The 13,784-nt window shown below is 40.7% G+C and overlaps 1 protein-coding gene across 3 annotated transcripts in view; it reads left to right on the top strand.

Moving 5' to 3' along the window:
- JADE3 (jade family PHD finger 3) overlaps positions 1–13,784 on the top strand; it is an 83,710-nt gene that overhangs the window by 59,476 nt on the left and 10,450 nt on the right. For 2 of the 3 annotated variants that reach the window (XM_077815038.1, XM_077815029.1), the window contains 4 exons: positions 677–748; positions 3,634–3,791; positions 9,395–9,585; positions 10,722–10,933. In XM_077815038.1, coding sequence (XP_077671164.1) covers positions 677–748; positions 3,634–3,791; positions 9,395–9,585; positions 10,722–10,933 — 633 coding nt within the window. The remainder of the gene's footprint in view (positions 1–676; positions 749–3,633; positions 3,792–9,394; positions 9,586–10,721; positions 10,934–13,784) is intronic. The other variant, XM_077815048.1, reaches the window with a different exon arrangement.

Here is a 13,784-nt window from a genome sequence, read left to right on the forward strand (position 1 = left end):
GAATCTTACAACAGAAGACTTCTGTAAACTGAGTGCTCGAATATAAGGACATTAGGTGGTGGAGACTATGGGGTCTGTCATAGTTTATTTTTGTTAAGATTCTGTTTAGTATGCGCTCTTTCATGTATAAAATAAGCTGCTATCTCTGCCCCAGATTACCAGCAGCCTATCTTAATAAGACAGACATGATTGTGTTCCTTTTAAAATAATTAACAAACGTATGCTTGTATAATAATGAAATTGTCTGCCTGAATGATTTAAAATGGAGTTTTAATAACTAGACCCAGTTTAAACATATTTAAAGCTTGCTAGATCACGTGCTTTAGAAAAAAATTGGTGGTTACGCTTTTTCCGGTAGGCCCAAGGTTAGAAATGCTCAGATTCCTTTTACAATGAGTTTGCAAAAAAATCAAGTTTAGCTGTACCATCCCACACAGCTTTCAAAATCTGTTTCACACTGAGGGTGCAGGCCAATAAAATTCTGAAGAGAATTCTAAACCAATCTTAAAATGGCTAATGCCATCAGATTGAAGAGAGGATAAAAGGAGCTGTGAATCTGAAACCTCTAATTACTGTTTTTATCTGACATTATCTCAGTGGTACCAAGAGATAATCCATCAGAGATAATTTTCCCTTCTGTTGATTTTTTGCCCATTAGATCATTTTTGGCTTACAGGGTTTCTTCGTTTTGTTGAGCATGATCAGCCATGACATCCACCTGAGGCCAGTTTCTTTGAAACAAGCCATGGTAACTGTTTTTGCTCATTGTATAAATATGTTCATAGTTTACCAGTGCATTTGTTAACTTCTATCTAATGCAAACTGTAAATGTGCCCTTCACTTAAACCACTCTGCTAAGTTGTGTGTACCTACCTTTTTGAAGAGACAAACTAGAGGAGGCAGTCTCTGGAGGTTATTCCATTAAAACAACATTGTGTTTGGTTTTAAGAAACTTAATTCCTTTTTTAAACCATATCAGTGCTAAAAGAACTTAGTGATTGCTCAGTGTTCAATTTTTTTAGAGAGCATGTATTGCATTATATGGCTTGTACTGAATAATACCAAAATAGGATTGTATGGTTGTTGTCATAAGACACATAGAATCTTGAATATAATATTGAGCATTGTAAACTCTTCAGTTTAGTTTATCTTTAATCCTTAAGATACTGTCTAGCTTCAGTGTCTTATACACTAAGGACTAGGGTGACCAGATAGCAAGCGTGAAAAACAGGAACCGGGGTGGGGGGTAATAGGTGTTTACATAAGAAAAAGCCCCAAATATCGGGACTGTCCCTATAAAATCGGGACATCTGGTCACCCTCCTAAGGACAGACCAGTGTCTGGAGGGTGTTGGGGAGGCTGAGGTAGGAGAAGAGTGTCTGTGGCCACCAAGGCAGTGGTGAGTAGGGACTTTTGCCTAGGGTTCTGAGTGAGCCTATTTCACTTCTGCTGGGAATGATTACCTGCACTCTGCCTCCCCTAGTTGTTGGTAATTAACCACTCCTTCAGTCTGGAGCGAGCAGCAGGGAGATAGAGGAAATGGGTATAAAGTAGGGCTGTCAATTAATCGCAGTTAACTCTTGCGATTAACTCAAAAATTAATCGTGACTTATTAATTGCAGTTTTAATTGCCGTTTTAATCGCACTGTTCAACAACAGAATACCAATTGAAATGTACTACGTATTTTGGATGTTTTTCTGCATTTTCATATATATATTGTATTCTGTGTTGTAATTGAAATCAAAGTGTATATTATTTTTTATTACAAATATTTCCACTGTAAAAATGATTAACAAAAATTTTTCAATTCACCTGATACAAGTACCGTAGTGCAGTCTTTTTGTCATGAAAGTGCAACTTACAAATGTAGATTTTTTTTGTTACATAAGTGCACTCAGAAACAAAACAGTGTAAAACTTCAGAGCCTACAAGTCCACTCAGTCCTACTACTTGTTCAGCCAATTGCTAAGACAAACAACTTTGTTTACATGTACAGGAGATAATGTTGCCCTCTTCTTATTTACAGTGTCACCAGAAAGTGAGAACAGGCATTTGCATGGCACTTTTGTAGCCAGCATTGCAAGGTATTTACGTGCCAGATATGCTAAACGTTCATATGCCCCTTCATGCTTCGGCCACGATTCCAGAGGACATGCTTCCATGCTGATGACTCTTGTTTAAAAAAAAAAAAAAAATGCATTAATTAAATTTGTGACTGAACTGCTTGGGGGAGAATTGTATGTCCCCCTGCACTGTTTTACCTGCATTCTGCCATATATTGCATGTTACAGCAGTCTCGGATGATGACCCAGCACATGTTAGTTTTAAGAACATTTTCACTTCAGTTTTGACAAAAACGCAAAGAAGGTACCAATGTGAGATTTCTAAATATAGCTACAGCACTCGACCCAAGATTTAAGCATCTGAAGTGCCTTCCAAAATCTGAGAGGGATGAGGTGTGGAGCATGCTTTCAGAATTCTTAAAAAAAGCAACACTCTGATGCAGAAACCACAGAATCCAAACCTCCAAAAAAGAAAATCAACCTTCTGCTGGTGGCATCCGACTCAGATCATGAAAATGAACATGCATCGGTTCACACTGCTTTGGACTGTTATTGAGCAAAACCCGTCGTCAGCATGGATGCATGTCCTCTGGAATGGTAGTTGAAGCATGACAGGACATACATGAATCTTTAGCACATCTGGCACATAAATATCTTGGAACACCGGCTACAACAGTGCCATGAGAGAGTCTGTGCTCACTTTCAGGTGACATTGCAAACAAGAAGTGGGCAACATTATCTCCTTCAAATGTAAACAAACTTGTTCAGCCAATTGCTCAGACAAACAAGAAGTAGGACTGAGTGGACTTGCAGACTCTGAAATAAGTTTTATTTTTGAATGCACTTTTTTGGTACATAATTCTACATTTGTAAGTTAAACTTTCATGATAGACATTGCATGACAGTACTTGTATTAAATGAACTGAAAAATACTATTTCTTTTTTTTTACGGTGCAAATACTTAATAAATATAAATAAATATACTTAATAAAAATAAAGTGAGCGCTATACCCTTTGTATTCTGTGTTGTAATTGAAATCTATATATTTGAAAATGTAGAAAACATCCAAAAATATTTAAATAAATGGTATTCTATTGTTTAACAGTGTGATTAATTGCACGATTAATCACGGTGTGATTTTTTTTTTTTTATCGCTTGACAGCCCTACTATAAAGTCCACAGTGGTTTTTCTGTGAAGAAATGGGATTAATGTCTCGGAGGAGATGGACTAGCAATGTGAGGCTCCCAGTCTGGTGAGGGTGGGATCTCCTGGTGCTCAGTGGAATTGGGGAGGCCTCAGTAGGCAGAAAGGCTCTTGTCTGAGGGGAGGGAGCAGGAGTAGGGAAGGACATGTAGCTTCTGCTGTGAGACAGTGAACAAGGGGTGTGTGTAATTTTTCAACCCATAGCCCCAGTTTAGAAAGCCTGTTTTAAGAATACTTGACTAATAATTGACCACATTAAATGTGTTAACAGGTTGGTTATTGTGTTAGGGAAAGGGAGAATGATTAAGACTCCATTTAATACACCTGCCTTCTCTCAAATAGGATATCTGGGTTTTCTTTGCAGGTGTTCCGGAAGGACCTCATTAGTGCCATGAAACTTCCAGACTCTCACCATGTTAACCCTGATGAATATTACCTCTTTGCGGACACATGGAAACAAGAATGGGAAAAGGGTGTTCAGGTCCCAGCTAGTCCCGACACGATTCCACAGCCTTCTCTCAGGTAATTGGTCTTAAACATTGAATGTACTTAAATATTGAATGGACAAAACATAAAACGAGTCTGTCTCAAAGGATTTACAATCTAATTGCAGCTAACGCTTGCTTGATTGCTTGCTTAGTATACTTAAACCTGTGGTACAACTGTCTCCCAAGTCCAAAAATCTTTTAAAATTAAAATATTACCAATTTGGAGTCAACGTCAGTGGTACTTGAGGCTGGGAGAGAATAGGCAGATCTGAACTGAAGGAAGAAAGCAAACATGCAGTACTCAGAACTAGGATCAAACTAAAAAACAAAAATGCTTTCTTTGAGCATTTGGTGCACTGCGTAAAACAGTCATCTAACTTACTGTGACCAAATAAAATTCCAAATAGAAAACGGTATTCTGTTGCACTGGTTATATTCCATAAATCTACTCATAAAAACAGGACAATATGAATTGTAATAATGCAGCGAACACTTAATCCTCCTCGGATGGGGTGTAGTCTCCAACAGTGACTGATATCTGTCAAAGCTTCAGAGGAAGGTAAGAACCTCCCAGAATCATTTTTTGGGGGCATGTAACCTGTTTCTGCCCTGACATAAGAGGCTGGAAATTTTCACTGTAAAATAAATATATTACAGTTGATGTGTGTGGATATATGTATGTATGTATGTACGTATATATATGGATGGATGGATGGAAATGCTATTCAGTCTCCTAAACACTCTACCACTTCTATTACATTTACCTTCTATTTTACATTTTCCAGTTTAATTGCAGGATCAAGGGCATTAGTTATGCATTGGTGGACCTCTGTGCGCTAGCAGAGCCTCTTTGACTTTGGGGCTTAAATAATTCCAGTCTTCAGAGTTGCTAATCATTTGTGAGCCCCTCCAAGAAGACCTCTAACCACTTTTTTCCTTTTTGAAATGTGGTGACTGACACTTTGCGGATCACCCAGACCAGTAAGGGGTTCTGTCACCACCTGCCCTGTAATCTTGGGGCTTTTTCGCAGTTTAGTAGCCAACTCACAAGCAGAAAATCTCACCCTGCTTTTGCAGCCTAACTATCCTTGCAAGGTGATACTTGCAGTCTCAAGTCTCCCCAAATCCATCCTCCTTGAATTTTTAAGTACCAGACAATTGGATAGGTCCCCTCTGATTTGTCATCCCCAAAGGCATGAAACTAGACCCCCTCCCCAAGATACCAGCTTTCTTTGGCATATACACTCTGTATAGTTTGCACACCAGAGACCTATTTGAGGTATAAATAAACCAACAGTGTAGTTAATAGAAAAAAACACCGATTCAGAGATAAAATAGTATGGGAAAGTGAACATAAAGATGCAATCTCAGGCTTTACTCTTCCCTTTTAGATAAAACCCTCTTTCTAATACAAGTTATGTATTGCCTTTTAACAGCTTCCCAGCGTACCTCCAGCATTCATGGACAGCCTCCCGCTTAGACTATCTCTCAGTTTCTGGATTAAAAACTCTCCGTTTTAAGCCTGCTTTTAAAAGGCTTTTTCTTTTTTCTCTTTGACCACAGTGACTTTATGGTTCAGGTTAAGATTTTGTCGGGTTATTCTTAGGAAAAGTCATGGACAGGTCGTGGACAATAAACAAGAATTCATGGAAGCCGTAGCCCCCCGACCCATGGAGGTGGACAGCTGGAGCCCTGAAGTCACAGAAGTCACAAATCATGGAATCTGTGACCTCTGTGACAACTCATAGCCTTACTCGTGGTTATTCAGGATGGGGGAATCCCCTCTTGACTTGGTATCCTGTGAGTGGGATGTCTCCTCATAAAGTCTAATGGTACATCATGTGTCTTTTTCTGGGCTGGACAGTGGACTGCTTACATGAAACGGATTCAAGTAAAGACCTTGCTTGGGAGGGGCCCCTACCTGCTTGACTGCTCGCTGCCCTGCTGTGAAGTGTAGTTGAAGTTGTTGTACAGATTGAACACGGTTTTGGTATACATAAATACATAGATTCATAACCATCGTTTGTATACATATCTCATAATGACCATCATGTTCAGAACATTACAAGCTTTCATAAGACCTTACTCAATATACTTTTGTAGTACAATAATACAGTATGCAATCAGTTGGTTCAACTGCTCATTTGAACTGCTCATTCCAAATGGAATGTAATATTTGAGAAGCAGGTATGCAAAAATAAAAGTGAATTTTGACATAGTTCAAAATTTTCAATGTTTTAAGCACCAATGGGTGAGATTTTCAAAATAGCCTAAGTAATTTAAGAGCACAAGTTCCACCGAAGTTAGGACTTGTGTTCTCAAGTCACTTAAGCACTTTCGAAAATCCTACTTTTAGGTACCTAAATTTAGGTTTTTGACCATAATTTCATTTTAATGCAGCACAGTTGAGCGTCCTAATGCTGTTTTGTTTTAACTCTTGCAACATACTGAATATAATCTCTTTCCTGAAGTATTATGAAAATCAGTTAATTCAGAATCCATCAGTAAGAAATATTTCTTGTTCTGTATTATGTATGGTCTTACTACTTAGTTAAATTTCATCCATCTGTCTGCTCAGTTCCTCAGGCTGAGTAGAGTTGTCACAACTTCTGTGTAGTTTAGTTGTTGCCAAACTTCTTTCTTGCCACCAACCCTCTTCTCAAGATAGCTGCTTACTATATGGAAGTGCAGTGGTTTCAGTACTGAAACCCCAGAAGATTAGGAAAGGATAAACTCTTCTTACACAACAGTGTTTGTTTAATGTGTGGTGCTTTTTTTTTTGTTAAGCAGGGATGGATGAAAATATCGATGCCAGGTCTACACAAGTAAAGATTTGCCAGTATAGCTGTGCTGGCAAATCCTCCTAGTGTAGGCGTGGTCTATACTACCAGAAAAATGCTTTTTCTGGTAATAGTTTATACTCGTTCCTGAGCTAAACCAGTGCCTTTGACAACATATTTATCTCAATATAACTGTATTTAGCTAGGGCTTTTGTGAGTACAGAAATGTAAAAAAAACCAAATAACCCACTCGTAACTGAGCTACTATACCATAGCAGTTTCTAGAAAAAGGAGGAGGAGGAAATGAAACAGCTAATTGAGGAGGAGAGGCAACAAAGGAAAAGGGGGAGGAAGACAGGGCAGGAAAACAGTACTTTATTCTAACACTGGTAACTCACATTGCCCAGTAAGAATTGTGGGTCATCAAAGTTCAGAGAAATAACCCAAATATCTATTTTGATGACTTGCTAGACTACCACATAAGTGTACTCTCCTCCTTTCACAAGAATTTTCTTCTTTGTTTGCCTAATTCTACAAAGCACATGCATTTCACATACGGAAGTATTCTGTTCAGTCTCCCACTGCAGCCCTTTCATGTGTAGACCCTCTTGCACTAAATACAGAGAGAAACTGACTTTTTGTCTAAGATTAGCTTTTCCTTTCACATAAGGCACTTTACAGTGGTACAATGGGCTTCATTACTGAAGCATCTGGTGGGACTAAAGGACACATAGGTCAACATTCTCCCTTGTTACCTGGTTATTTTAGCTATGTTCTTTCTCCTTCAGTGTCCACTTGGCAACAGATTTCTTCTTACACACCCAAAATAATACTATAAGCATTGGCTTCTATAAGGTGTCGTTTGAAAATGAATGTAAATAGGGACTATTTATCCAAAATGTGGAGCATGCATCTATTTTCTTCCCCTTCCATAGCCAGACAAAATTCTGTTGAAAAGGACCAGTTATCTGCTCGATCAGGGGTCAGCAACCTTTCAGAAGTGGTGTGCCAAGTCTTCATTTATTCACTTTAATTTAAGGTTTCGTGTGCCAGTAATACATTTTAACGCTTTTTAGAAGGTCTATATATTATATAACTAAACTATTGTTGTATGTAAAGTAAACAAGGTTTTCAAAATGTTTAAGAAGCTTCATTTAAAATTAAATTAAAATGCTGATCTTATGCTGCCGGCCCGCTGCCAGCCTGGGGTTTCGTTCACCTAGGCTGGCAGCAGGCTGAGCAGGGCCTGCGGCTGAGACCCCAGCTGGCAGCCAGAACCCCAGACCAGCAGCAGGCTGAGCAGGGCCAGAGACCCCAGACTGGCAGTGGGCTGAGCGTCTCAGCCCACTGCCAGTCTGGGGTTCTGTCCACCGGCCCCTGCCCGCCAGGGTTCTGGCTGTCGGCTCCGCTCAGCCCACTGCCGGTCTGGGATCCTAGCCCTGCCCACACAGAGTGGGTATCTATCTTCTCCTTGGTTCTAGCTCATTCTCTTTCTTTCTCTGTGCACTGAGCTGAGGGTGGGGTGCACTGAGCACAGGGTCTGTCCAGAAGCTAGAATGAGGGAGGGGGCTCAGGGTTGGGGCAGGAGGTTTGGGTGTGGAGTGCTTACCTGGACAGCGCCCATTTGGCGCATGGGGTGCAGGTGGGAGTGTGTGTGTGGGGGGGGGGGTTGGTGCAGGAGCTCCCATTTGGTGTGAGGGGTGGGGTGGGAATGTGGGGGTGCAAGAGTCGGCATGTGGGGGCTGGGTATGTGAGGGGGGTGCAGGAGTCAGGGCATGGGGTGCGGGGTGAGGGCAGAGGGCTGGGAGTGGGTGCTCCCAGCCCCCTGCCCAGAGCGGCTCATGGCAGGGGGCTGGAGGGGATGTCCCCGTCCCTTCTTCGCCTCCTTTCCGGAGCAGCAAGCGTGCTATGGCTCCACTTCCCCCCTTCCCTCGCAAGAGCCAACAGCTGATCGGTTGCAGGGAGGGAGAGGAGGAGGGGCAGGAACCCAGCATGCTGGGGGAAGAGGTGCGGGGGGGGAGGGGGTGGAACTTGCCTGCCCTGCAGCAGCTGCCAGGACCAAACTTATTCACCCTGCTCCCATGGGGGCGGAGAGGGGCGGGCAGGATTTTTAATGGCATGCTGCTGCCTGCTGGGGTCCTGGCTGCCGGCAGGCAGCAGCATGCCATTAAAAATCAGCTCGTGTGCCATCTTTGGCACGCGTGGTATAGGTTGCCGACCCCTGTGCTAGATTATCAATCAGGAATCTAATTGTCACGAAGACTTCAAGTTACAGTTTAGAAGAAGGCTTGAACAAAGGTGTATGGAATTTTATGTACATAATGTCTTCTGCAACTTCATAAACAATTCCAAAATGGTCCAGTTGAAGGCATATGTTTGTCCATTTTTAAAATTTAATTTAAAACTAGAATTAATTTTGATTTCAAATTAAATTAAGACCCTATTATATAATTTAGAAAACTATTCCATATACAGAATTAATTTTTTTTTTTTTTTCTTCTAGGACTTTTCATGTATGGAAGTGACACTTACACAGTAGTCTTGAAACATGAGTTGTCTGGTCAATACGGTGTGATCTAAAGACTTTCTGATCATCAGTCCTCTAGTTCACTGAGTCAGGGCTCAGTCAGTAGGAACCAAAACTCCACGTGACAGCTAGTGACCTTAACAGAGTTCCTGAACAGACTTTTTCATTGCAAAAACACCACCCTGGCGCTCTTGTCAGTCATTGGGCCAGTGGAAGTCAGTGGAAATGGAGGGCATTTTGCACCTGATACCAGACGCAACATCTTGCAGGAATGGGCTGTAACCAAAGAACTATAGCTAACCATGCCATTTCTCTTAATTTTGCATTTAGGGTTGTAGCAGAAAAGGTGAAGGAAGTACTGTATACACGACCTAGGAAGTACATCCATTGTTCCAGCCAAGAGCCCACAGAACCTGGTTACATCAATATTCTGGAACTGGCAGAATCTGTGTGTCGCTATGACTTGGATGACATGGATATCTTTTGGCTTCAAGAATTAAATGAGGAGCTTACAGAAATGGGTAATTTTACAATACAATTTAGTTGTTAAAAATTTGAGTTGAGAGTTCAATAAGTGGTCTTGGGTATTTGTAGAGATGAGTTTAGAAGAAAAATGTTAGGGAAAAATAACATTAGAATGCTGACATTCTGTCAAGAAAGCATTTACAGAAGTCATTTGCTACATTAGCTTAATTTGAAAGATTTACAAATTGAGGCTAAGAACTTATTTCTTCATATCCTTCATGATTATGTACAGCTTTTGTGGACTCAAATCAAATATCAAGTGGCTTAGAAACTACTTAAGTCCCTAAAACTTGAAATTCCCCTTGTGCACAAGAAAAAAGCTGGTATTTTCATTCCTTATAAATATGCACGGTATCGCTACAAAATGTGGACTTGTAGTTTGAGGCAGACAGTCTCTGCCTCCTGGAGCTTGCATTCTAAATACACAATACTCAGGATGTTGTGACAATCTGATTTTAGTGTTGCAGATCCTTTTAAAACAGGCTTCCGTTACAGCGGATTTACATTTAATCTGAGTGGACAAAGTGTGTGTGTGTGGATTGGGTTTGTTTTGTTTGTGAAGACAGGGTGATATGGAGAAAAGCCAGATTCTTTCATCACTGCTTGATAGCGTATTCATTTACCATTTTATTAAAAATGAATTTTTCCCTGCCATCATGCTAATCACTCTGGCAGTATACTAGATGTGTTGGGTTTTGGAATATTTTGTGGGATTTTATAGCGAAATATAAACTTTTTTTCTGATTGAAAATTACTCTTGGGAGCAAACGACTTTTTGAAAAGCACGTTGTACCACGTGGCATTAGAGCAACATGCAGAAGAGAAACCGCTACATTTGCTTAAGTTGTGGTCGTAAAGAAAAGTTACTGTAGTTTAGCTTTTTACTCAAAGATTTGGTTTATTATTTTGTTAAAGTTCACTGGCTAACTTCAAAACTATATTAAACCACATGTAACTAGTGGATAATAAACATTTTGTAAATAAATATTTGCGTCAGGATTTACATAATGATGAAAAAGTGGGCTCGGTTTCCTTTATTAGTTGGTAGAAGTGTATTTCTCTTTTGTGTTTTCCTGTGTCCTATCTTTACTCATGGATGGTGTATGCATTCTGATGCCCTCCCCTCTTGCAGGATGTGGGCCCCTTGATGAGAACACAATGGAGAAGACAGTAGAAGTCCTGGAACGGCAATGTCATGAGAATATGAACCATGCTATTGAGACTGAGGAAGGGCTGGGCATAGAATACGATGAAAATGTGATCTGTGACGTGTGCCGGTCCCCTGACAGTGAAGATGGGAATGATATGGTGTTTTGTGACAAGTGTAATGTTTGTGTCCATCAGGTTTGTGTTAGAAGAGATGTTGAAATTGTTTTTGTTGGTGGGTGTGTAATCTGAATGAGCTTTAAATAGCAATTTGGAGGGCTTTTAAGATCTTCTAGACATGGAGACTGCAACTGCTTGAAGGTGGACTTTTGTATTCCTACAAATAGACTTGATTATGCTGTCTAGCACAGTGAATATCGAAGTGATGTGGCCTGAGGACAGGGGGAATGCAGGTCTAATCCCAGCTCTGGCAAGCACTTTCTGTGGCCCAGCGCAAATTCTTTCCCCATCTTTAAAACGGGGATGATACTTGCCAACTTCACAGGTATACTGTAAGGATGAATTAGTATTTTAAGGTGCTTTGAAGGTAGAAAGATGCTAAGAATTATAGAGCCTTCGTTAAGGAACTGACTGGGGTTTTCCATCCTTGTTTGGCCAGTTAATTGGGGCCAGAACCACTCTGAAACCTGTCTAAAGCTGGGCATCTAAAACCAAATTTAGGCACCTAAGTATGTGGACTGATTTTTCAGAAGTGTTAGCAAGCTTCTGGCCAGTACCTGTCAGCCACGGATGTTTCCTATTATGATATTGCAAACATTAATTTGATCTTGCAACTGGATGAGTTCAGTGGGGCAACAAATGAGTACAGGGATTCTTACTCGTAGAACAGACTGCAGGGTTCTGATTTCTAGAGTCTTTTTTTGGAAGAGATGATGCTGTAAACTTTTTGAAATTAGACTAAGACATCGCTTATTTTGTGACAATTATAACTGAACACTCAGTGAACATAACTTACATAGGCCTCTTAAAAATCATTCTTTGTTGCGCTGGACATTAGTGTTAGCTGGATTAGCATAGTAACCATTATCAAATTTTCCCCTGGTATTTTTGGTAACTCTGATTTAGCAAAGCTCTGAGCGAATGCATTGACTTTGTTAGTCACCACATTCACAGAGTCAAATGGTGTAATATAGCATCTTTTGTCGTCTACCCGTCTAGATAGCACAAAAAGATGTAACTGGGGTAGTTTCTCTCTAATTTATTTCATTAACAAAAAACCCTGAAGCCACTCTTCAAAAAGTCAGTTTTTCTTACCCCAGGTCTACGCTACGCACTTACGTTGGTATAACTGCATCGCTCAGGGGTGTGAAGAATCCACGCCCCTGAGCGATGCAGTTATATTAGCCTAAGTCCCAGTGTAGACAGTGCTCTGTCTACAGCAAGCGTAGCTACTGCCTGCCGGGGAGGTGGCTTGGAGATGCTCTCCTGGTGGTGCACTCCTCGCACCTTCACTGAAGCGCTGCAGATGCGCCAGTGCTGCTTTTTCAGTATAGACCCGCACGTTGGGCTTGTCTGCACGTACGTTGGATAGCGCTCTAAGTTGCTGGCGCAGGGGTGTGAAAAATTACCCCCTTGAGCACGGCAAATCTGAGCACTTTAAAGCACTCGTGTGAACAGGCTCCAGCGCTCTGAGCTAATCCCCTCGTGGAGGTGGATTCCCAGGAGCTCTCTCCCAGCACTTGCGCACGGCCACACTCGCACTTCGAAGCGCTCCCGTGGCAGCGCTTTGAAGTTTCCATTATAGCCAGGCCCTTAGTCTAGGCTTCCTAGAATAGGCAATGAAGCCATTAACTAGAAAATGCTGAATCAGAGGAATTTGAAATTGGATATAAGCTACTAACTCAGTTTGTAAACTGAGTAGTAGTAGGAGTAAAAATCTACATGTGAACTTAATATAAGAATGGCTATACTGGGTCAGACCAAAGGTCCATCTAGCCCAGTAGCCTGTCTTCTGACAGTGGCCAATGCCAAGTGCCCCAGAGGGAATGAACAGGTAATCATCAGGTGATCCATCCCCTTTCACCCATTCCCAGCTTCTGGCAAGTAGAGGCTAGGGTCACCATCCCTACCCATACTAATAGCCATTGATGGACCTCCAGGAACGTACCTAGTTCTTTTTTGAATCCTGTTACAGTCTTGGCCTTCACAACATCCTCTGGCAAAGAGTTCCGCAGATTGACTGTGCGTTGGGTGAAGCAATGCTTCCTTTTGTTTGTTTTAAACCTCCCTATTAATTTAATTTGGTGACCCCTAATTCTTGTTTTATAAGGAGTAAATAACACATCCTTATTTACTTTTTCCACACCAGTCAAGATTTTAAAGACCTCTGTCATGTGCCCCCCTTAGCTGTGTCTTTTTCAAGCTGAAAAGTCCCAGTCTTATTAATCTCTCCTCATATGAAAGCTGTTCCATACCCCTAATTTTTGTTGCCTGTTTCTGTACCTTTTCCTATTCCAACTTAAAATATCACATAAAAATGAAAAGCTGACTTGCTAAATCATTTCTTAGGCAAGAGCTCCCTCTGTTGGTTTTTTTAGAAGTACTGTTACATTTTCCAACCTTGCCACTCAATTTTTTTTTTTAAAGTTTACAGTGTTTAGAGATTAATTTTGACTTTGTTTGGTGTTATAAGTATTTTGACAGACTCAAGGAAAGAATTTTTTCTTCCTCATTTTGCTCGTCTTTGTATTCTTATGCTTAATTTTGATACTCAGGTCTTGAAGTCAAAAAGCCAGCATGAGAATATGCATTTTTGCAGAACAATAAGGATAGACTTTCTCATAAGGGAATATTTTAAAAATCTGGATTTTATCTAAGGGGAAAATGTCTACTACAACTTTTTTAATAGTTCAGATTGGAAAATTCACTTTCCGTAGCCACTGTACGTCAACATCCTTGCAGGTATTATTTTGTTATTGTATGTTCTCTCTAATGCCTAAGTATATGTGTGATATTCCTGAGATGAGCTAAGTTGCTGTGTGAACTTCGAATTTTCAGATGTTTCTGTGATTATAATTAGAGATTTCAA

This window comes from Eretmochelys imbricata, chromosome 1 (assembly GCF_965152235.1).
Source record: "Eretmochelys imbricata isolate rEreImb1 chromosome 1, rEreImb1.hap1, whole genome shotgun sequence".
In the NCBI taxonomy this organism is placed as follows: Eukaryota; Metazoa; Chordata; order Testudines; family Cheloniidae; genus Eretmochelys; species Eretmochelys imbricata.